Source organism: Tiliqua scincoides, chromosome 3, assembly GCF_035046505.1.
Source record: "Tiliqua scincoides isolate rTilSci1 chromosome 3, rTilSci1.hap2, whole genome shotgun sequence".
NCBI lineage: Eukaryota > Metazoa > Chordata > Lepidosauria > Squamata > Scincidae > Tiliqua > Tiliqua scincoides.
Genome location: NC_089823.1, coordinates 61,101,908 through 61,122,972, shown reverse-complemented (window position 1 = coordinate 61,122,972; position 21,065 = coordinate 61,101,908). Strand labels below are relative to the sequence as shown.

General features: G+C 41.4%; 1 protein-coding gene across 2 annotated transcripts in view; it reads left to right on the top strand.

Moving 5' to 3' along the window:
* Positions 1-21,065, top strand: part of RCAN1 (regulator of calcineurin 1) — a 44,043-nt gene that overhangs the window by 12,647 nt on the left and 10,331 nt on the right. The window contains exon 1 of one of the 2 annotated variants that reach the window (XM_066618971.1): positions 20,096-20,314. The exons of the other annotated variant lie outside the window; for it this stretch is intronic. Coding sequence (XP_066475068.1) covers positions 20,228-20,314 — 87 coding nt within the window. The 5' untranslated portion in view covers positions 20,096-20,227. Of the gene's footprint in view, positions 1-20,095; positions 20,315-21,065 lie in introns of those variants that run through there. 2 annotated transcript variants of the gene reach the window in all.

The window sequence follows — 21,065 nt, the reverse complement described above, 5'->3', positions numbered from 1 at the left end:
CCTGTTTGTTTCATATGTCTTGCCATTCTAATAATGGGATGGGTGTAGTCATGTGAGAGGAAAAAGGGATGAATGACTAGATCTGAGGAAACTGACCCATGAATCATGAACAAACCTAAGGGTTTTTTACATTGCTTAAGGAAATCAAGTATTTATAGCTCATCATTTGCATGATTCTGAGTTTCCATTCCGATGCTTTAGGAGGATTATTCCACTTAATCCTTTGTTGCTGTGTATTTAGCCAACTAGTTTGTAGCAGCCCTTCCTTAAGCGATCATATTACAACTTATAGTTGAGGTCATCCTGCAGTTAGTTGTGTATTGGGAAGCCCTGATCTTTGGAGGAGAGGGAGGAATGCCTTTAATGGCATCTCCAGTATCTAGGTGGACTGTTGACAGGGCTATCTGTGGAAGAATGAAGCATATAGCATCATGGAAGAAGGAAGCTGTGCCGGTTATTTCCAGTCTGGGTTAGCAAATAGTGCAGAATAACCTCAGTCCTTGAAAATGGGTGTTGTAACAGTTTTGTAATACAAAGAAGGAACTGAAAAGTTAGACTTAGCATATGAAATTGTCTAAATGGCTAAATGTTCACATCGAGTTTCAATTGTTAATGCAATAGTACAAATTATTCTCTAATACCTTTTATGTGGGCCAGTTTTTAACTTAGTAAGGAAACAAGGACATGTATTTTTAAAAATAACAACCCTTTCCTTACATCCAGTCTTTGCAGATGACAGGAGAAAAACACATTTGATAGCTTGTAATATTTGGACATAAGCTTGTATTTATGATATTGTATTACTGCCTTTCCAAAATATCAAAGTGATTAATGTATTGGTAGCATGGAGAGCTAAGCAGGATATACCGTATGAGATGAGTAGAAAGTTTATACTGCTTCCTTTTGTTTAGCTCTTGCTGAGGTATTGCAGTTAGTTGCTGGGCATGTTCATCTAGAACAGGGGTGCCCAAACCCCGGCCCTGGGGCCACTTGCGGCCCTCAAGGCCTCTCAATGCGGCCCCCAAGGAGCCCCCAGTCTCCAATGAGCCTCTGCCCTTCCGGAGATTGGTTGGAGCCCACACTGGCCCTATTCAACTGCTCTCAGTTTGAGGACGACTGTTCGACCTTTCGCGTGAGCTGTGGAATGAGGGCTTCCTCCACTGCTTGTTGTTTCACGTCTGTGATGCAGTAGCAGCAGCAAAGGAAAGGCCAGCCTTGCTTTGTGCAAGGCCTTTTATAGGCCTTCATTCATTTGTATAAGTTCATCTTTAATATTTTCATTTATGTAAACTTATGTAAATTTATTCAAATTTGAAATGTAAATTAATTCTTTTTTTTTCCCCCGGCCCCCCGACACAGTGTCAGAGAGACGATGTGGCCCTCCTGCCAAAAACTTTGGACACTCCTGATCTAGAACAGTGATTTTCAACCTTTTTCATCTCATGGCACACTGACAAGGCACTAAAATGGTTAAGGTACACCACCAGGTTTTTGACAATTGAAAGGCGCATCATGCTGCTAGTGGGGGCTCACACCTCCCATTGGCCCTATTAATAAATGACCTTACCCCAAATTCCTGTGGCACACTTGTGGACCACTCGCGGCACACCAATGTGCCACGGCACAGTGGTTGAAAATGGCTGATCTAGAACAACTATTTTCAACCATTGTGACACAGCACATTAGTGTGCTGCAAATGGTCCATAGGTATGCCGCGGGAGTTTTGGGAGGGGTGTCGTTTATTAAAAGGGCCTTTAGGTGTTAAGAGCACCCCGTCTTGGCTGTGTAGCTTGCTTTATCAGTTGTCAAAAATGGTGTGCCTTGACAATTTTACTGCATTGTCAGTATGCCATGAGATGAAAAAGGCTGAAACTCACTGAAGAAGCATCCATCATATTTTTGTTATGTCTAGTAGTGTAGAAAGGCGGTATATAAACACCTGTATAAATAAATATACAAAATTAGGAGCTATGACATGACTAGAGAAAGAGTACATAGCCTGGGAATGGTGTTGCTTCTTCAGGTCAGTAGTTGATAGCACTTATTGTGGTAGCAATAATACAAGTTTCAAAGTGTGTTCTTAATTTTGTAATTAAACAAATGATTAGTTGGTTAGATGGTTAGTTGTTTTCCTTTATCTGAATCGGCAGTTCTCAAAGTTTTTCATCTCACTTCACAGTGACGAAGTGGTAAAATTGTCAAGACACACCATTGGTTTTTTGACAATTGACAAGGCATTCTGCACTGTTGGGGGATGTGAGCCTCCGCCAATGACCCTACTAATAAATGGCCCTCCCCAAACTCCTGCATTTAGGGGCCAGTTGCAGCCCACTAGTGTACCGCGACACAGTGGTTGAAAGTCGCTGATCTAAATGGTCCTGTAGCTACTACTGGAAAATATAGGGTAGTGTTTCCAAAGTTAATAAGTTAAAAGGGCAGTATTACTCTAATTATTTAATAATGGTTCAGTAAATGCATGTTGAAACAGACTAGTATATTTATGCACCTAATTAAGCTTTTGTTGCATGAAACTAAACTGTATAACATCCTCTAGAAATGGTCTCTTAGTCCTGTGATGTAACACAATTTCAGCCTAATTGTCCTTTTCCTAACAAGGGAAAAAAAATTTGAAGTTGTTTGTGGCTGTCTTTTAGGTTGAAGCAGAATCTAAGTATTATTGTGCGAGAGCAGAGAACACTTTTTATTCTTGGGTAGAATTCATTTCTACCCAAATTTTCTCTTGCCAAGGGAATTATGGAGAGCTCATCAGCAGTTACAAAGAAAGTGCCCAATATGTGAGAATTTATATTTTTCGTGGTTTTTTTTCTAATTAAAGATGTCCAAAGCTGAAATTTCAGTGTTTAATTTTAGTTTTCAGGAAACCATGCAATGTGTTAAAATATTCCCAGCAATTTATGAAATGCATTTTCCATTAGAGTAGTGAAGAAAGGAAAGGGAAGAACCATCTAAATAAAGAATAGGCTTTTGAGGGTTTTGGATGGAAAGCCACATTGAAAAGACTAAAAACAAAATAATTTATATTCTGTTAGGTATAAATTACTATGATGGATATTTTTACATGGAAAATGTAGAGAAAACTAGTGAAGATTAAAATTCTGCAACATTCTTGCATGGTGCTAGTTTTTAAAACTGAACTGTCATTTACTTTAAACTGTGAACAGAAATGATTCTTTAAAGCCTGTTGTGCTCAGTCATTAGGTTTCATAGCATCTATGGAATAATCTAATAGTTTATCTTCACTGTGTGCTTACAGTATGTCAGTGCAGAGCTAAAGATATGCTAGTAAATTATCAGCAACTAGACTTGCAGCCAATCTGTGGAAAACATTCAGGAATTTTTGTGTGTATACACAGGGCTCAAGATGCACTGCTTTGAAGACAGGCAAATATTCTTGCTACTTCCTGAGAGCATGACAAATGTGCAGCAGCTCAGTGTGAATTTTCCCCACCAAGTTTCCAATATGTTGGATCGTGTCATTAGTGTCCTTTATCTCTGTTTAATCTACAGTACTTTGAACAAAAGATGGTTTTCTGTCAGGAGGACCCATATGCCATTAGGGCTATTTTTGAGGAATTGCCCAGTTTTTGCTGCTCTGTATGGGTTGTTTTTATAAGGAAAGCAAATAGTAAACAAGAAAAACTCTTGCTCATGGGGTGGGGGGGGAGAGAAAATGGCACTGACGGAGTAGTTTGGGTTAGCTTCTTTGACTGTTGCGTAAACACAAAAAAGGTGTTCAGGTGTTATGGGCAGCCCAATCCTAACCTACACTGGAACAAGCAGGCCAACTGGCCGATACTGTATCTAGTGCAGATTAGGAGGTGGCTGTGGTGCAACTCGGAATAAGGGGATATTTATGCCCTTACCCATCTTGCGCACCAGCCACCCTTATGGAGCTATTCTGATCTGTGCCAGCGATTTTGCTGGCCCAAATCCGAACAGCCTGCTGTAATGCCGAGCTGGCTGGGAGGGGGATTAGGATCTGGTCTAAGGTCCCAGGCCCAGTGTTCACAAAAATACCCCTGGTCTGCCCTCCCGCCACCCTATCCAACCCCCTGTGTCGGCTGCCCTTGGCCAGTGGACACTTACCTTACTTTGGTGCAGTGGAGGCCAAATCTGGCCTCCTTGGACCAGCACACATCCTCGCATTGGCCCAGCCTCCTCCGAAGTAGTTATGGATTTGCTTTATGGCAAACTGTGCTTTAGCATGGTTTAGATTGCGCTCTTAGTTTGGAAATAAGCTATGTACAAGATGAAAAATCACATTTTGAACTGGAAAACTGCAGTTTGCATATATCTTAGTGTGTCCAAATGCATGGTTTGTTTGCAAAAATATGCACATGAATCTTGTGGAGTTCATAATACAATATAGACAACATCTATTTTTAAAAATTAGTCATTTGGGGGTATTTAAGGGTTTCATTTGTTTTTGTTTTGAAGCCTTACTTATTAGACACCAATAAAAGACGATGCTTGTTCAGTTGTGTTTGGGGAGCAATACAGGAGAGAAAAACCAGTGAAGTATTTTACGATGGAGGAGTAAGAGAACATAACAGTTTTAAAATGCAGAATATTTAAAGAGCTAACTCCCCTCAAGTGATGAGGAATCAGCATTTTTATCCTTGTATTGATTGGAGAGCTTCTTAATCTGCCTTTAAGGAATCAATCTCTCTAAATATTCTCTCTTAGCCTGTGTTAAAAAAAAAAAAATTCCTTGCCAGAGAATGGTATGTTTTCAAACACTTGTGAAAGGTATTTGGAGAATTTGACTTTTTGAAGGCAATTTTTTATACAGGTCTTAAGTCAGCAGCATGGAGAGGAAATGTCTCAAGTGAGTCTCATGTCTCAAAACTGATCAGTGTACTTTGAACCTGAGTGTTGAACAGAGTCATTTTCCTCATTCCCCTATTTTTAGTTTGTCCAAAATGCACCTGGGTTTGATGTTTTCCATTAGAGACCTACTCTGTGGAAAACAACAACAAAAAATCATTGTTGAACACTATCTCATTTTTATTTGACTGATTTAATAGCACTGTTTTCAAAGAACTGAGGGGTTATTTAGGAGCAATGGCCCTTTTCATATAGTCTGCCATTGCAATGTAGGCCATACTGCCAGGTAGGGGAGAAGTCACAGTTCTGAATGCTAGGGTTCCTTGATGATTCCAGGTTCCATAGGCACAATGCTCCATAAATGCAACTGCCCAAAGGTCACTTTAAGAATAGCAAGTTTCTACATGACCTGGGAATTCCTCCCAATGTGATAGTATGACCTGTTGAGTGTTGATCTTACACGTGCTCTGGTTTTAGAATTATATCATTCTATTGATTTTCTCCGGTTAAGTTAATGAAGGATTTTCCATGAATTTCAGGGTATCATGATCGTATTTAAAAGCAGTCTAAGTATGCACGTCTTCCTTCCATCCAAAAGACTGGATGTTGGTGTCATGCCTGGCTCAGCCATGAAGTGACATACTGTGACTTGCATCAGCAGCAAACCATAGGGGGGTGAAGGGGTGGCGGATTTGGGCTGTTCTTTCCTTCTTCCAGCCCACCACTGACGTGAGCCACATTGATCTTCTCCCCACTTGCTAAAAGCGAGTGAGAATTGGGACACCTGTGTTCTCCTCAGTGCTCCATTCTCCGAGTTTAAAGGGAATGCATTTGTTATCCCCTTCCCTTGCTGCATACTTCTGTGGTGTTTAAAGGGATGTATTCAGTTTAAATGTTAAACTCCTTTCAAGGATGGAGTGCGGCAAAGTGGTAAGGAGCTTTTTTGAGAGCGGGCAAGTGTTACTGAGTTATCAGTAGAGGTATTTGTCTCTGGTGAGTAAAATAGGATTATAGCCCAAGTCTTATTGAACACCACGGGCTTACTTCTAATTAAAGTAAGTAACACTGTTTTCAAACACTTCTAATTATTGGGTCTTAAAACATTTTTACTGAAATACTTGTAAATAATTTCCCAGTAAAGTTTTGAATTTGTCTGAATATAACAAACAAACCATATTGTGAACTTTCCTGATCAAATACAGGTTGGACGTTGTTATCCATGGATTGTTCATCCATGGTTTTCAGCGAGGGTAACTCAGCGAGGGTCCTTTGACCCGTGTTAAGGCCTGAGCTATACCCTTCAAACATGACCAGAGCACAGCACGTGCAGCCTCCCTCGGCCTCAGAAGGCTTCTAATTTTTCCTCCGAAACCAGAATTGATGATCTGAGGTCTTCCGGAGGCCTTAGAGCAGGGGTGCCCAATATGTCAATCGCGAGCTACCAGTCGATCTCCAGGCGAAATGAGTCGATCGCAGGCTTCTCTCCCGTCCACGCATCCCTAGGAGTGAGCCCCTGGCAGGCTTGTGAGCCCAGGGAGCGAGCCCAGGGAGTGAGTCCAGGGAGCCTAGAGAGTGAGCCTAGGGAGGGAGCCCAGGGAGTGAGCACCTGGCAGGCTCCTCCCTGGGAGAGGAGCCCCGGCAGGCTTCTCTCCCGTCCACGCATCCCTGGGAGTGAGCCCCATTGACTCTACTGGGGCTGACTTACCTTTCCCCTGTTTTTGCACTGGTATGTATGGAGATCTGCCCCCCCCCCAACTTCCATCTGTTGGTTCTGTGTGCAAGGGGTTTTGCACTGGTCTTGCTGTGATGTCTATACAGAGATCTTCCCTCCCCCACACCTTTCCCCTGCTTTTGCACTGGTATGTATGGAGATCTGCCCCCCCTCAACTTCCATCAGTTGGTTCTGTGTGCAAGGGGTTTTGCACTGGTCTTGCTGTGATGTCTATACAGAGATCTTCCCTCCCCCACACCTTTTCCCCTGCTTTTGCACTGGTATGTATGGAGATCTGCCCCCCCCAACTTCCATCAGTTGGTTCTGTGTGCAAGGGGTTTTGCACTGGTCTTGCTGTGATGTCTATATAGAGATCTTCCCTCCCCCACACCTTTCCCCTGTTTTTGCACTGGTCTGTATAGAGATCTGCTCCCCCCCCCCACTTGTATTGGACTCGAGGAAGATCTGGTGAGGAGGTAGATGTGGTATCAGCAGTGGCCCCTTTAAGGGTAAGGCCTGGGCATCCAGCAGAGTGTGCTGCACTCTGACACACCCCTTGCCCCCCACCCGTGACCTGGGCAACCCCCCGTCTCCGCCCCACTTGTGAATAGGAAGTAATTGTGGTGACATCATCATCACCGCAATTGCTTCTGTGCGGTTACCTCCTCCTTCAAGAGGCTCTGTACCTCCTCCGTCCCTCTTTGGGGAAAAAGGGGGAACGAAGGAGGCAGCCGAGGTCCCACACTGGAGCTCTTTGGGGCTGCTGCAAGCCCATCTGTCTGGGGCGCTGCTTCCAGCAGCCCCAGACCACTCCAAAAGAGACCTCCACACCGCTTACAAGTGGTGTGGAAGCCTCCGTTGGGACCGGGGAAGCCCAGACCATCAGTGCTGATGCTCTAAGCCGCCCTCTTGCTATCTCCGGAGGCCTCCGGAGGCAGCAAGAAGGCAAGGCGCCCGGGCCAGAGTGTCAGCGCTGATGCTCTAGGCCGCCCTTGCTGTCTTTGGAGGCAGCGAGAGGGGAAGGTGCCTGGGCCAGAGCGTCAGCGCAACAGGAGTCGCACTGATGCTCTAGGGCGCCCCTGCCCTCTCCTCCTATAGAGGAGGAGGTGGGGGGGCAGCTCAGTCCGGCGCTGAGTCGCTGCCGGAGTGGCAGCTTCTTGCTGCCTCTCCAGCAGCGTTCCTGGGCGACGGAGGAGGCTTTCTTAAAGGGACAGAAGCTGGCTGAGCTGCCGGCTTCTCTCCCTTTAAAGGAAAAAGCGGGTGGACAGGGAGGCTTGAGGCGGCACCCCTGGAGGGTCAGGGCTTGGGGCATTTGCCCTGTCTGTCCCCCTAGGTACGCCAGTGATCTCCAGACCTCACAACACACTCCAGATATGACTGATGTGCAGCTCCAGTAACATTCAAAGGTGTGGCGTGCCTGACCTGCAGATGTTTATCTACAGATTTCGGAATCCACGGGGGTTCCGGGAATGAAACCCCTGTGACTGCCAAGGCACTTCTGTATTTCACTTAAAGTCCTATTGGAAAAACTTTTGAGAGGTATATGGTATGTAAAATTAACATGGCATACTCTTTTAAAAATTGTTTGCTATGTATATGTCAAATATGCTGCACTAGAGCCAATTTGACTAGATCCAATTCAGAGCTTATTCTGTCTTGTACATTGTGAGATGAAGTAATTTTGAAATTTGAAAGCCTTTAAACCACATGGCAGAGCCATGATTCCGGAATGCCAGATCATAAAGAATTGCTCTGAATAGCAATAAACCACCCCTAGGTTGTCTCCTATGATGTTATATGGTTTGTGTTCCTGTCACAAGCTCCATAAGTGGAAAGAAATGTCTAGTTTGAGTAGGGGATCTTAAAGGAAAGGTTTCCTGTTTTTTCCATAGAAAGAGCAGTCTTTATGGGAAAAAAACATTTCCAGGTTGTCTGGAAACTGAAATGTAACTGAATCACCTGTGGAAAATGCTATGCAATGATTTTTTTGTTATCAGGAAATGGGGTGACTTTCCATAGTTTTATGATGTAATTCATGAAGCACAATCAAGTTACAGGCAGTTATTGACCAGTTCTCGAACTTATTCATATATTTTCCAGCAAGGTGGTCTTGGTTGTAACTTCCCATACTTAATTCTTTCCTCAGTGGGAAACTACTTTGCACGTAAAGAAAAACACTGACTTTTTAACGTAGGAAAATGACATACAAAGTATTTTTTTAAATCTGGGGGGGAGAGTCATCTGAAGATGAATGAGTTATTTTTTTTCAAAAATTCAAATGTATAGAATTTTTTTAAAAATTGAAATCCATCTTTTTTGCACAGATGTGCTCAACAATATTCCTAAGTCAGGGGTGTCAAAGATAAGGCCTGGGGGCCAGATGCGGCCCGCGGGAGCTTTTTATCCGGCCCTCATGCTCTCAGCTGCTGAACAATGCTAGGTGTTACTGCTGTAAGGGCAGCCCACTTGAAAATTGGGCTCTCTTATATCTTGAAATATGATCAAGATTTGTGTATTTTCTCTTGTTATTTGCAGCTAATGAGTTCCTAAGCGAGAAAAAGTTTTTATTTTTGGTTATGAACTGTTTAATGAAATCACTTCCTGCCTAATGACATCACTCCTGGCCCTCAGCAGGTATCATGACTGCTGTTTGGCCCTCGGTATGAAACGCGTTTGACACATCTGTCCTAAGTTATCAGAGGTTGAAGGAGGAAATAGGACACACACATTGGATTTAAGTGCTACTTTAAGCAAGCTTCAGTCTTTGTATTGTGGACACTTGTTTAACTTTTGTAAACTTGTTCAGAAGTGTGAAGATGGAGAAATTCAAGGTTTTGCTTGTTTAGTCACTTCAGTGTGACAAGCAGTATATAATGTTTTTGTATAAGGTACACCTTAAGTTCCAAGGAGTATTTTTTCCCCATTGGTTACATTTGTAAAAGCACATTTCAAGACTGTGGGAATGGTTGTTTGTTCATGAAGCTTTTTTGAAGAAAGCTTTCTGGAGAAATAAGATGATTGGGGCTCCTTCTGTTTCCAGGCTCCATTCTGGAAATACACAGGCTTTATTCTAGATTTATTTAGCATCATTCCTTTGCTATGCTATTCCCAACACCCTCCACAGGCATCTAGTAATCCATTACTTTCAAGAAGAGCTACTACCTTAGATGCAGGTGGGGGTTGATTCATGAATAGGTGAAACCCTGGATACCAGATCTGCGAATACAAGGGGATGCCTTTTTACAAGCGAGCATAGTGGAAAAAAACAATTTAACCTGGCAGTTGAATTCCTGAGATTTGATAGTTTTAGTGTTCAGTTGACTTAAAAATTTAAAACAATTGATACACTATATACAATTTGCTGTTTGGTGTTTTGGCAACATTAAAATAGCAGTCCTTAGAACACTTGCAGTACTTGAGAGGAACCCCAATGAATACTGCAGGAGTTGCTTCCAAATAAATAGCATTAGATCGTGCTTTCAGTTTTGCTTTCATTTAAAGCTGCACATAGGTATAAAATTTATATTTGCTAATGCTTTGACTTGTGATGAAAAACAAAATCTGCAAGTATAAAACCTTAGTAATTGGATTATGATAAATATGACAGATTAGTACATACTTAAATTATCATATCCCTTTAAGAAAAATCTATAGTCTTTCTGATACGGGCAAGAGGTTTCTGTTATGACAGAAGGCCATGCATGATAGTGATCCTTAAAAGATAATTACTTCAAGAAACAAGCTTTCTTATTTCACTTAGTTCTGTTAAGTGGTTTGAAATGTGGCTCAGCTTTCAGGTTTTGCATATATAAACCAAACTTGCTTGTTTTAGTTTCCTGCCTCTTTTCTGGAGTTCTATAAATGTTTTAAATATCCAATTTGCTGCTTCTGTAATATCAGTGTTGGTCTCATAGGCGTTGTCAACTTCCTTGAATGGAGAAGGTCATTGGAACCTCTGGGATCTTGTTGTGGGTCACTTGTACTTTGGCTGTACAGAATGTACAGAGCTCTTAGTCCTTCAGTTTTTCAGCTGCTCCATCTGAGGAAAAGCCTTCTGACATGCTTTGAGCATTTACAGCTCAATCCCTGCAAAGATGGCAAATGTTAAAATGACTTCGAAAAGTTCTGTGAAGAGAGTTTGGTTATAAATAGGAGAGGAAAAAATCAGATGGCCAAGCTACACGTGATATCAAATGCATTACCAACCAGTTTCCTTGGTGAATGACAGTTGGGTTGGGAGTGCAGGGAAAGAGAAAGGGAGCCTATCTTTCAAACGTAATATTTTTCAAGGGGGGAAAACCTCACTTTGGCACCAATGGAAGCTTTTTGTTTTCTTGGAAAATAGCTCATGAAGTGGGGAGCGATCTAGATCAGGACCATAGTGGAGGAAGGGTTAAAGCCCTGCTTTCCCCCATCACAGTCCAATGATTTCTTTGTCAAGGAAAATGGAAGCACCTTGGGACCAGTGGCATCTTTAATGTCCAATGTAGTTTGGTCCATAGTAATATGTATCAGATGTTTCGCATTCTGTCTTTAGTGGGCCAAGCTTCTGCAGTGAAACTCATAAAGACATTTTGCTTAGAATTCAGGCTTTATCAGTGAAGATAACTGAGAAAATCCCTCTTCAGGGTAGATTGATGTGGTGGTGCAGAACTTTGTGCCAATATCACTGCAACCACCATGTAGTCAGTCGCTGCCTCCTGTACCAGCTCTGGGGTCCTGCTTGTCTGTAGTGTGAGTGGCTATAGGTATAGCCAAATGTGCATTGGGATTCTTCATTGAGTTTTATTCAATGTTCAATACGGGTCTAAAATGTCATTTAAACTGTCCATCACAATTGCACCCTCTTCCCTACTTCCTCCCTGTGCTCATAAAGCAATCTCATTCACCCCTTTAAAGCACAAGGCAGAACTCTTATTGGGGGGGGGGGGGAATGACAGGACAAACACATATTGTAATTGGCTTACCCAATATTAATTGACTTCAACTGATGGCCACGTGTTGTGGTTTTGAGCAGTGTGCCTCTGGTCAAGTATTTGTGCAAACCCAGAGATGAGTGAGTGTTCTTTTTCACCGTGGCATGCCCCACAGAATTAAATAAGTTTGTCTCCATTGTTGGCTTAGATGTTATGAAATTTGGGGTTAAGAACTAGTGGTTACAATGGCTAATTCCTCTAACTTGTATGTGGTTGTAAAATGCTCTCACTTCCAGTTAGTCTTGACTTGTTTGCTTACTTGCTGTGCCTCTAATCTTTGACTATTATATCTGATCTTTGGCTAGTATATCTGAAAAAAAGAGATTTCAAAAACCTTAGGTTATACAAGGTTAAAAACTGCACTCTGTGAACAAGTCTTTTGGGTATGTGGAACTTGACAACCCTTAGCATTTTGGTCAGATAACTTTAAATTGCTTGTTGAAGTAGATATTTTTATTTTTCTTGTTGTCAACCTTCAGTCTCGAAAGACTATGGTATCACGCTCTGAATGGTGGTTCTGGCACAGCGTCTAGTGTGGCTGAAAAGGCCAATTCGGGAGTGACAATCCCTTCCACACTGGGAGCAAGTGCAGTCTGTCCCTGGTCTGTCTCCCTGGCTATCGGCCTTCCTTCTTTGCCTCTTTGCCTCAGTCTGTTGGCAAAGTGTCTCTTCAAACTGGGAAAGGCCATGCTGCACACCTGCCTCCAAGCAGAACGGTCAGAGGCCAAGTTTTCCCATCTGTTGAGGTTCATTCCTAAGGCTTTCAGATCCCTCTTGCAGATATCCATGTAGCGCAGCTGTGGTCTACCCGTAGGGTGCTTTCCCTGCACAAGTTCTCCATAGAGGAGATCCTTTGGGATCCGACCATCGCCCATTCTCACGACATGACCAAGCCAGCGCAGGCGTCTCTGTTTCAGCAGTGTATACATGCTGGGGATTCCAGCTCGTTCCAGGACTGTGTTGTTTGGAACTTTGTCCTGCCAGGTGATACTGAGGATGCGTCGGAGGCAGTGCATGTGGAAAGTGTTCAGCTTCTTCTAAGAACCCCTAATTATCCAAAAAGTGTTCATTTCTTTCAGATGTGTTCAGAAGGTTGCTGAACATACTTGCGTACAACGGGAAATTCTCAGTATCTGGGTTAAACCTATAATCTCCGTCATACCAGGAAGAGCTACAGCAGAGCCTGAGCCATTTTGGCCTACATATGTTTTGCTCACATACAAGCAAAATGGTGAAAATGTGATGGTGAAAAGCTATACTGTTACAGTACAGGCAGTGTTTCTGTCCTTGCCTGATTCTTACTGAAGTGTTAAACCTTTGTTAGTTACACCACTTTAAATTGGAAGTGGGAGGGTGGAGCTCATTTAATCAAATGCTTCTCTATTTAAAAAAATTTCTTCCATATAGTCAACGAGCCCGTCAGGGTTCTAGCCTAGTCATTCCTTCGCTGCTGGTTTTCTATGTATAAAGAATGTATATTTGTATGGAGAAACATTTGATCATGTGACCATGGCCCCTGCAGCAACTTGTACAGAAGGTTTACTACTTCAGTGAGAACTAAGATTGCATTAGTAGATGTAGGCTAACAACTGTGGACAGCAAAATCCTCCTGTTTGTGTCACTGTTTGAGAGGGGTGTTTTCCTTTCCCCTCTCAGCCTTATTTTCAGATTTGACTGATGTAGAGATGATTTCTCAATCTCCACCTTGCCATGGGAAGGTAAGGAGGTAATGCCTTGGCCTCCACAAGGATGTTTTACAAAAACTTGTATCTAGCTACAGCAAGTCCTCACTAATCATTGTTGATAAGTTTTAGAAACTGCAACATTAAGCAAAATGACTTACAACAAAACCAGTTTTTCTATAGGCTAACTGATATATGTTAACAAGAGTTATTACAGCATATATCTGGTCACAAAAATATCACCAAACTTTTAAATAAAGACTCAAAACACTTATAATATTAAACATTGAAATAAATGTGAGCTTTCTGGGCTGGAGGAAACCCACACAGGAGAACATGAAAATTCCACACAGACAGTGGCCCTGGCCAAGAACAGATTTTTTTTCTCATCAACTTTATAATGAAATGACTTAAAATGAAACAACTTTAAGCGAGGTCTTCCTGTACTAGCACGTGTTGTGAATTCAAATGGCTTCCAGACAACAAATCACAGGGATGCTTGTGAATTGGAAGAGTTTTCGCTCTAGCTTTGGATAAGTCACAAATTACCAACAGGCATTGTCCGGAAAGGTGGGCTAATAAAGCAGTTTTGTAGACAGGCTGACATTTTTACAAGGTTGTAATGACCTTGTCTTCTCCCACCTGTTGTTGCATCAGTACCTTCTGTTTCCCAAGGTTAGCTTAGAGATTGCTTCAAAGGGAAGACTTTTAAGGATTGAATTGCACTATTTCAAGGAAAACCATTGTTAATCACATTCCCCAGAGTTTTTCCAGAACTGATATTTCAGCTTAATACCCAAGAAAAGGTCAATCTGTTTATATTAGTTTTTTTTCCTGTTTACAGCACTGTGGAGATTGCCTAATGTTCTTTTTAACTGCTGTAGTACAGCAATAAACTAATCATGCAAATATGTAGTTGGCTACCTTTTTTCCAACTCTTCTTCTGTATCACCCTTGTAAAAGCTTAAAGTCACAGTTCAGAATCATTTTGCAAATCTGTTTTTCGGATGTTACTATTAAAATTTGCATTGGTCAAAAATTAGTGGCCTAAAGCCAAAGATTTGGCTGATGAGTTAGAATGTAAGAAAAGCTCTGCTGAATCAAGTCAAAAACCTATGTAGTCAAGCATCCTGTTTCCCACAGTGTCCTGCCAACTGTATCTGGGAAGCCTACAAGCAGAGGAGAGAAGCATTTTTATGTCCAGTTTACTCCACTGATAAAATGACAGAATTCCTTCTGCATTCCCTCCATGTTGCTGTTGTATCAGCCACCATTGTCTCTGTCCCTCTTTTTCTTCATATTGTGTGCTTCCAAAGCCAAACTATTCATTTTGATAAATGCTTGAGTTCAACTGTAATGCTAAACTGTGTTGTAGCTAAACAGATCATGATTGTATTATGTTTGAAACCACCCAATACCTTTGAGTTACTGGGATGAGTAACAGATAGATCCAAATAACCCCTTTGAACCATTGTCTCATCTTGTGAAATTGCTGTGATTAAGTGTGTAGTGTGCTTCTCAAAAGTCAAGGTACTTGCAATTGTTGGCTAGGGTATTCTGCCTAAATTGACAGTGCAAACAAAGAAATAGTTGTGAGCAGAGGGATAGCCCAATCCTATGCTTCTTGGGGCCTGCTGGAGCAGTGGCACCAAAGTAACTACCACTGTATCCAGTGGATGCCGGGAAGGGGACTTTCATCCCCTTCCCCCAGGGAAAGCCCCAAGTCCCTTATTGAGGCGCCTCAAGTTTGTGCTGCCTATTTTGCAGACGCAGACTTGAGAGAATCCATGTAGAGCTTTTCAGCCTGACACATAGTTCAGGATATGGCGGAGCAGAGCTACACCTCCTGTTCTGCCCTCCCCCTGTCCTCCAGAGGCTGCACTGCCCCCTGATGGTTTCACTTACCCCTGGCGGCAGCGCCTCCTCCCAACTCTGGGCCCAGCACAAGCTTTCCCTACTCTGTCTGTGACAACTCAGGAAAGAGATCTTGGGGTGCTGGTGAACAGCTCATTGAAAGTGTCAACCAAGTGTGTGTCAGCTATCAGGGTTCACGTTGGTTCCTCTAAAGGAAGGGGAATAATAATCTCAAGGTTGTCATTAAAGTGCAAACAAAAGGGAACATGAAACACTGGATTTATTAGGATCCAATTAACAATTAAAAATTTTAATATAAATTCAATATGCAGATAATGAAAGCACTTCAAAATAAAGGAGGCTCCTGAACCTGCAGGACTCCCCCTCAGGCAAAACCCTTTTATGAACTTGCCAAGAAAAGCTGCAAAGAAAAAGATTAAAAACCTAATGCAGTCAAAAATAGTGTCACTCACAGTCCCCAGCTACTACTCCTCCAAATCCCATCCAATCAAGGAGGCAACAAAGTTCCCTTCGCCACAGGGTTTTATTCTCTATACTAATAAGCCCAATCCTTCTCACCTGGGTCCTTTACTCCTAAGGAAACCCAACTACTCTAATACCAATGGAAGGAAAGTAAAGACCTACATGAAATAACAGTTTCATGACACCAGCAGTGAAGTAGGTTAGTTCCATGCTAGGGATCATTAAAAAGGTGATTGAGAATAAAACAGCTATTATAATGCCATTGTACAAATCGATGGTACAGCCACACCTAGAGTATTGTGTTCAGTTCTGGTCCCCACATCTTAAAACGGACATAGTGAAACTAAAAAAGGTGCAGAAGAGCGCTATCAGAATGATTACTGGAAAGGCTGCAGCACTTGAGGCTCTTCAGTCTAGAAAAGAGGCACCTGAGGGGGCAACATGACTGAGACAGACAAAATTGTGCAGGGGATCGATAGAGGGATGCTCTTTTCCCTCTCACACAACACCAGAACCAGGGGACATCCGCTAAAATTGAGTGTTGGGAGAGTGTTGGGAGAGTGTTGGGAGAACTGACAAAAGAAAATATTTCTTCACCTAGTGTGTAATTAAGTCTGTGGAACTCCTTGCCACAGGATTTGATCTAGATGCCTTTAAAACAGGATTGGACATATTTCTGGAGGAAAACTCCATCACAGGTATGATGGGTATGTACAATCTGAGATTAGCTGGTCGCTCATTACGAGTGCCAGGTAGGAATTTTTTTCTGTCATCCAAATTGGCCGTGGATGGCAGATTTTTCGCCTACCCCAGATTGGCAAGGGAGGGAAGGTATATTCAGTAGATTTCGTGCTTTAAAAATTGATCCCTGTGTTTAATAAAGTGGCGCAAGTTAAACCAAAGTGCAGTCTGGTGTCTTCGCTGGATGGTGTGAGTGTAAATAGAATGTTAGATGCAGGGGATGCAAGTATCTTGTGGTCTTGTGTGTGATCCCTGAGGCATCTGGTGGGATGCTGTAAGATACAGGAAACTGGACTAGATGAGCCCTGGGCCTGATCCAGCAGGGATGTTCCTATTCTTCTGGTGCCATGAACATGCTTTACAGCACCCAGCACTAGGCCTCAGCTGGGAGGGTTCCAGATTGGACCCTTTGAGTTAACAAGTGGCCTTCCCTGTTTAGCAAGTTAAATATTGCCAAATGTTGTTTGTTCATTTTAGAATCTACTTTTTAGTGAGTTTGTCTCAGTGTTTTGAGCTAAAGGTGAGTTGCACTAACCATCCTATATGAGAGTCACTTTATTGTATTTATGATGTGTTGGTAGATCACACAATATACAAAAAAATCCTGTGATGCAATTTCAGGATTGCCTCATTATTCTGAACTGGGATTAGTAGTTCCATGGATTCTTTTAATTCCCTGGCTTGTTGAAAAGATAAGGTTCATATTCAACATTGCCAAGAGTTAATTTCTTTTCAGGAACTTCTCTGTCAAGCACAGAGCAAAGTCTGGTGGAATCTGTGTATAGGGAGCATGTTTTGTGTGTGGATGTTCTTTGAGGTAGTAACTATTGATGCAAGCCTCTTGGGATGCAATCTTCATGGAAACTGGCAAATAGGGTCATGCAGACATCAAGCCAAACCATGGTTTGTTCTAAGCATGTTTTAAAATTAAAACCATGGTCTGATCTCACACAAATAAAGTACACCAATTTTGTATATCAGATTTGATCACCTTTTGTGCTCTCAGTTTCAGTTCTTAAAGTAGCTTCCTTAGCTATTTGAAGTTTAGGAAGCACTACTGGAGGTCATATAACTTTATTTTTTAAAGAACACCTACATATCACTTTCTGAGCATGCAAAGTTCTTTATATGTATTATCCTTTTGTAGTCATTACAACAACCCTGCCAGGTAAATAGGTAGTATCCATATATTTTAGCTAGGAATCTGCAAGTGAGACAGAAACTCTAGTAGTTTCTAGACAGAAGACAGAAACTTCTAGTAGTTTCACAGCATTGGTGAAATTCAAACCAGGATGGTCCCAATTCTAACATGTGATGGCATAGCCAGGCCTCATGGCCTGTGCTGCATCCAGGGCAGGTTAGGAGACTACTGGAGGTCTCTTTGGACTAATGGGATATTTTTCCCCTTATCCTCAGTAAGCAACCACTGCACGGGCACTTCCTAAAGATAGGATTGCGCTCTCAGTCTCCTAAGTGCTACTGTTTTTTGTTCTTCCTCTTTCACTAGTACAACTCAAGTAGCTGCTGGTTCATTTGTTACTACAATATTCTTTCAGTCCTAGGGTTCTGATTCATGACACCTAAATTCAGTATTTTCCAAATCAGATGAAAGGTTGATAACCATGGTGAACCAAATTGACAAGGACAGTAAAATGACACTCTTTGGGCCATGCATAAGATTTCAGGATACACAAATTTGTGTTCAGGCTGGATAATTAAAAGGTCAAAAATGAATGAGAGAGATTATTTTAGTAGTGTTCATCAGTGGTTCTCACATATTTAGCACTGGGACCCACCTTTTTAGAATGAGAATCTGTCAGGACCCATTGGAAGTTATGTCAGGACCAGAAGTGACATAATCAAGCAGGAAAAGTTTTAGCAATCCTACCCACACTTACCCAGGAGTAAGTCCCAATTACTATCATTGTTAAAAGAATATACATAGTAGCTTGTTAAAAGCACAGGTCTGTAACATTTCCTCAAATGCAGCCACATACCATGGTAGCATCAAGTCTAGTATATTAAAAATAAAGCATTGAAATGGGGACCCACCTGAAATTGACTCACGACCCACCTAGTTTGAGAAACACCTGGTGTACATAATGTTAGACCCTGTCCCCAGTTTGTTTCAAACAGAGGAAGCCTGAACACGCTCTCAGTACTGTTACTTCTACTTGTAGTAGTGACCGTCCCACTTTAATACAGCTCTTTGTTCCCTAGTGTCCTCAGTTACACTAACCAGTGTACTTTGATATTATGAACATTTTTTCATACCATAAAAGCTTGAAGTTATCTGAGCAACAAGGGAATGGAAAATGTATTTTTAAAAACATAGATTGGCATGTGATGGGTGTATTTTGGTTTTGAGTACACATTGGAGACTGAATGACAGAAGTGAAGGAAGACAAAGGTCTCTTATGACATTTTGGAATTACTGTTAGTAGAGCAAAGGCTTGATTTTTCCTCAACCTGTAATCTCATGTTCGTATTTCAAGTTCTCAGATTGGTAAAATGATAACTTCAGGAGAAGGACTTTTAAAGGGGAATTTTTTAATTGTCTGGATGGTTAAGAAAATCAGTGCAAGTTTCTGCTTTGTCTTAAGCTTCAGATATAATGAGGTACAAATTATATCTGAAAGCATTTGCCTGGAAAGCATTAATCTTCCCTCAGTTTTACACTTTAAAATTTTCTTCCTCTCAGTTTAAAATTCTCCTTGCATTTTTTGGGAAGAACTCAAGTTCTACAACAGATAAGTGGCCTTGGCAAGGTTAATCACTGGCAATCAACAAATCAATGGAATTTAAATGCATAAGAAAGTAATTGCATTTTACTGATTTTCACAGACTTGCCAACTTTTGTATTTCTACCTAATGAATTACCTGGGCCCACCAAGAGCCTTTCAAGGAAGAGTGGAGAAAATACAGAGATTGTGGAACCCATTATACGTATGGTTAGATAAACGATTGTTGAAGAGATGATAATTATAGAAATAAGACAGTATTAGCTGCAGTTCTCTGATTCCCTAGTGTTTTTCCCTTTGTATTACCCTGAATATGTATGTGATTTTCCCTGTACCCATGTCTTAAACCAAATAAAAAATATTATTAAAAAAAAAAAAAAGGAAGAGTGGGGATGTAAGCCTTATATGGAAATAAATAGCACTTATATCCATATTAGATTATAGTTAAAGATTTTCAGGAATGTGAAGTGTTATAATCAACAAAATTAAAGGGGAAAAGAATTCCGAAATGTACTTCCACTGTTGACAAACTTTGACACAAGAATACTTGAAAAACATATTTTCTCCAGCCTCCTATTAAACAATAAGGAAGATTTTGGAGAAGTGCAATTCTCAGGGAGTCTTCAGAGTAACTACTGTTAAAACCAATGGAACTTTTTCTGAAGAAACCATGGCTAAGATTGGGATCCACAGCCACTAAAATTCTCCGTTTCCCAAAACCTTCATTTTTTTCCCTACCAGCTAATTACTGTTTATTGCAGTAGACCTTGGTCCTCAAACAGTAACTTTTTCCATCTTAAAGTGGGTTGTCCCATTCAGGCAAAGAGCATGTTGTCTGGGTACTAAATGGAATTACTACCAATGGAAACTATGCTGCAAGAGGAGTTGATAAAGCAGCTGCCTGTGCAAACCTCAGCTGTTTTTTCCATTCTCCAGAGCAAAGTTAATTAGCATAGGGAAACTGACTAATGTGCTGACGTCACCTCTTTCCAACTGAAGCTCACATTTTGTCCCTGAAAGCATGCGGCAGGACTTTGTTCAGGAATTTGCTGTCGCACACGCGGTGCTCTGAAAACCTTTTTTTTCTGTTAGGGGCTGGACTTGGTCCTTTATAAGTACTTGCAACAGAACAAAACTACTTCAAAAAGGATTTTTCTTGGTCTTGTGCTGAGCTCTTTAAATAAGCCTAAGATGCATTTTAGGAACTTTGATTACATTTTTGGCTCCTTAATTGCCTGTGTTCCAGACATCAGTATTTTCAATCAGCCTGAAATCAGGGTAAGACACAGGGTGTGTGTTTGTATCAGGTGTTGTGTGGGGGGGAGTGTTAAGTAATGTGTGTAAATAAATACAGTACTGGGAATTACCAGTGTGTTTGAAGAACTGAACTCGTTTGGCAGTTGGAACACTGATACTACAATGTCAGGACAATTCTGAAATGTGGGGGGCTGCAGTGCATTCATGTTTTTGGATACTTCATAACTCCTTAGAAAGTTATAGGATTGTTGAACTATCAGTATTATCTTTTTTTAAATGGTTATATTAGCTGTCCAAAGTATATTAACCCATTTTTACCCAGCCCACAAGTACCCAGCCCACATTTGGTCCTTGTTGGGCAGAAAGGGCTTAAAAGTTGTAAATATTCAAATTAGATGTGTATACATAGCTTTTGACAGATAAGCACTATGTAGCACATCTCCTTTATTTCTATGTACTAAATACCTGAAACAGAAGTTTCAGTCAATGCAATGATTTATTGGCAAGCAGGGGCAGGTACACAATAAAAGGAAATTCCCCAGGCAACTTCAAAGGAATTCCCTTCCAAATTCCCTTCCAAATTCTGACAGGGAAAGGGAGCGGGTTATGTATAAAAACACAAATAATGTTTTCTGCTTGAAGGAGGAAATAGTTTGAACTAAGAACAGGGCATTCAGAAGTTAACCATACTTTATTATTTAGTCATCTTAAGTTTTGTTCTTGCTAGTCTTTCATATTGCTACGCTTTCAAATGTAAATAAATGGAAACTGC